The 2,240-nt window shown below is 32.9% G+C and overlaps 1 protein-coding gene across 1 annotated transcript in view; it reads left to right on the forward strand.

Annotated features, from left to right (window-relative positions):
• Positions 1-2,240, forward strand: part of LOC107675305 (FYVE, RhoGEF and PH domain-containing protein 6-like) — a gene marked incomplete at its 5' end in the record, with an annotated part of 19,353 nt that overhangs the window by 15,028 nt on the left and 2,085 nt on the right. Inside the window, 3 exons of the mRNA XM_016469607.1 lie at positions 508-616; positions 726-826; positions 2,059-2,187. Coding sequence (XP_016325093.1) covers positions 508-616; positions 726-826; positions 2,059-2,187 — 339 coding nt within the window. The remainder of the gene's footprint in view (positions 1-507; positions 617-725; positions 827-2,058; positions 2,188-2,240) is intronic.

Here is a 2,240-nt window from a genome sequence, read left to right on the forward strand (position 1 = left end):
ATCTGTCTGTCTGTTTCTATCTATCTATCTATCTATCTATCTATCTATCTATCTATCTATCTATCTATCTATCTAATATTTAAACCATAAGCTTCTAAAAAGTAAAAATGTCAATGTGATACAACTCTCTTAATCATATACAGTATACTGTATAGTATTTATGAACTATTGATTCATATTAAAATTATTATATTCATATTACTTAAATACTTTTTACCTTACATAAATGTAAGAAAATATTTAAGGATGGTAAGGAATTAATACTATTTTACTTGATAGAATCTCTAGTTGACATTTTAAGAATCATTAAGTTTAAACTATTGTTAAAAGCGGTGTAAAAGTTTTCAAAACCAACATGAACTTAGCAGATGTTTTTGAAATTTTCAAAATATATATATTTTTAATTTCCACATGCACCAGATTTCTTTCAGTCTGTCTGTCATGTAATTGTTCACTGCATGATGTTTGCGTGTGCTTATGCATGCATTCTTTTCTCTTGGCATGTAGGTTGTGTGTCAGGCCTGTTCAACTAACAAGCAGCCGCTAAAATATCTGAAGAATCACCTCGCGCGAGTTTGTGATCTCTGCTTCTCCACTTTGCAGCCAAATAGTTCAGGTTCATGACACAAACACACTCGCACAGAAACTGTCTGCTTGAAGCCTCTACCTATATATTGATTTGTAATAAGAGTGTGTGTTTATGTGTGTGTTATTACTAATATTAGGTGACCAAGTACCCAGTAATTCACCTCTGTCACCTACTGGCAAGTCGCCCGGTGCCTTTCCCTTCAGAAAGCAGAAGAAAATACCAGCAGCCCTTAAAGAGGTGATGATCCAAAGAACTGTCTTTCATATGCCAGTCAAAGCTGACCGAATCTAACCTAATATCATAAAGCCAGTTTCAGGTTTACAGACTTGCTCCAGCCATTGAAGATTGTCTTGTGCTGCCTCTTGTACAGTTAATCAAACTATCTAAAACACGTGTAATATGTGACGTATGCTACGTAAATCTATAATTATAGCATCAATGCAAACGTTGTGTCTTTTTACAAGCATTTATGGCAGGTGAAAAATGCACTCTGACCAATGTATAATTAAATTTCTGTGGTTCCTGAAGCATCTGAAAACCCTGTTTAACGAGGGGTGGTTTCTCTGAGGCGAGAAGGTAGGCAGAACAAAATTCCCCATACATTTGGATGAGGAAAAAAATAATATATGAAGAAACTCAGGCAAATCCAGAGATCAGTTCTCACTCAAAAACAATCACTGTTTTTGTGGAAGACATTGACACTTTCATTCAACGTGGAATTAAATTGAATATATGTGTGTGTACTGTGTATATTTATTATGTGTATATAAATACACACACATGCATGTATATATATTGAAAGTATATATTTATATTCATATAATTTATATTATATATAAATATATTTAATATATAAACATAACACATTTTTCTTAAATATATACATGTATGTGTGTGTATTTATATATACATAATAAATATAGGGTACAACGGGGCTAACTAATATTCATTTCACTTTTGGTGTGAAAGGGCCTTTACATTAGCCAAAAATAGAACTCTTTATATTAAAAGCAAACAAGCTCAGCCCAGATGAGAAAAAGTAATGCAATTAGTTCCTTTTTTTTTTTTAAGGAGTAACACAATATTATAATGCATTACTTTAAAAAAAGGGAACTTTCCCCAACACTGATTATAAATACTCTAAAGTAAATACTCTAAATCCTGAGAATGTTTCCGCAAAAATATAAAGCAGCACTGTTTTTGACATAATAATCAGAAATGTTTCTTGAGCTGGTCATGTGACACTGAAGACTGGAGTAATGATGCTGAAAATTCAGCTTTGATCAACAGAAATAAATTACAATAAAAATATATATTCAAATGGAATTCAGCTATTTTAAATTGCAATCAAATTTCACAATATTACTGCTTTTGCTGGATTTTTGGTCAAACAAATGCTGCCTTGATGAGCAAAATACACTTTTTCAGAAAGTACATGTCAGTAAATATAATCCCTTCATTTATTTTAGGTTTCAGCTAACACAGACGGGTCCTCGATGAGCGGCTACCTGGAGAGGACGAAGGCCAACAGAAAACAGTGGAAGCGGTACTGGTTCGTCATCATGAACAAAGTTCTGTACACTTACGCTGCCAGTGAGGTGAGAATATATAAACGGGGCCATTTAAATTAAGGAAAGAGTGTCCATCTTTA

This window comes from Sinocyclocheilus anshuiensis, unplaced genomic scaffold (genome assembly GCF_001515605.1).
Source record: "Sinocyclocheilus anshuiensis isolate Anshui unplaced genomic scaffold, SAMN03320099.WGS_v1.1 scaffold532, whole genome shotgun sequence".
NCBI classification, from domain to species: Eukaryota; Metazoa; Chordata; class Actinopteri; order Cypriniformes; family Cyprinidae; genus Sinocyclocheilus; species Sinocyclocheilus anshuiensis.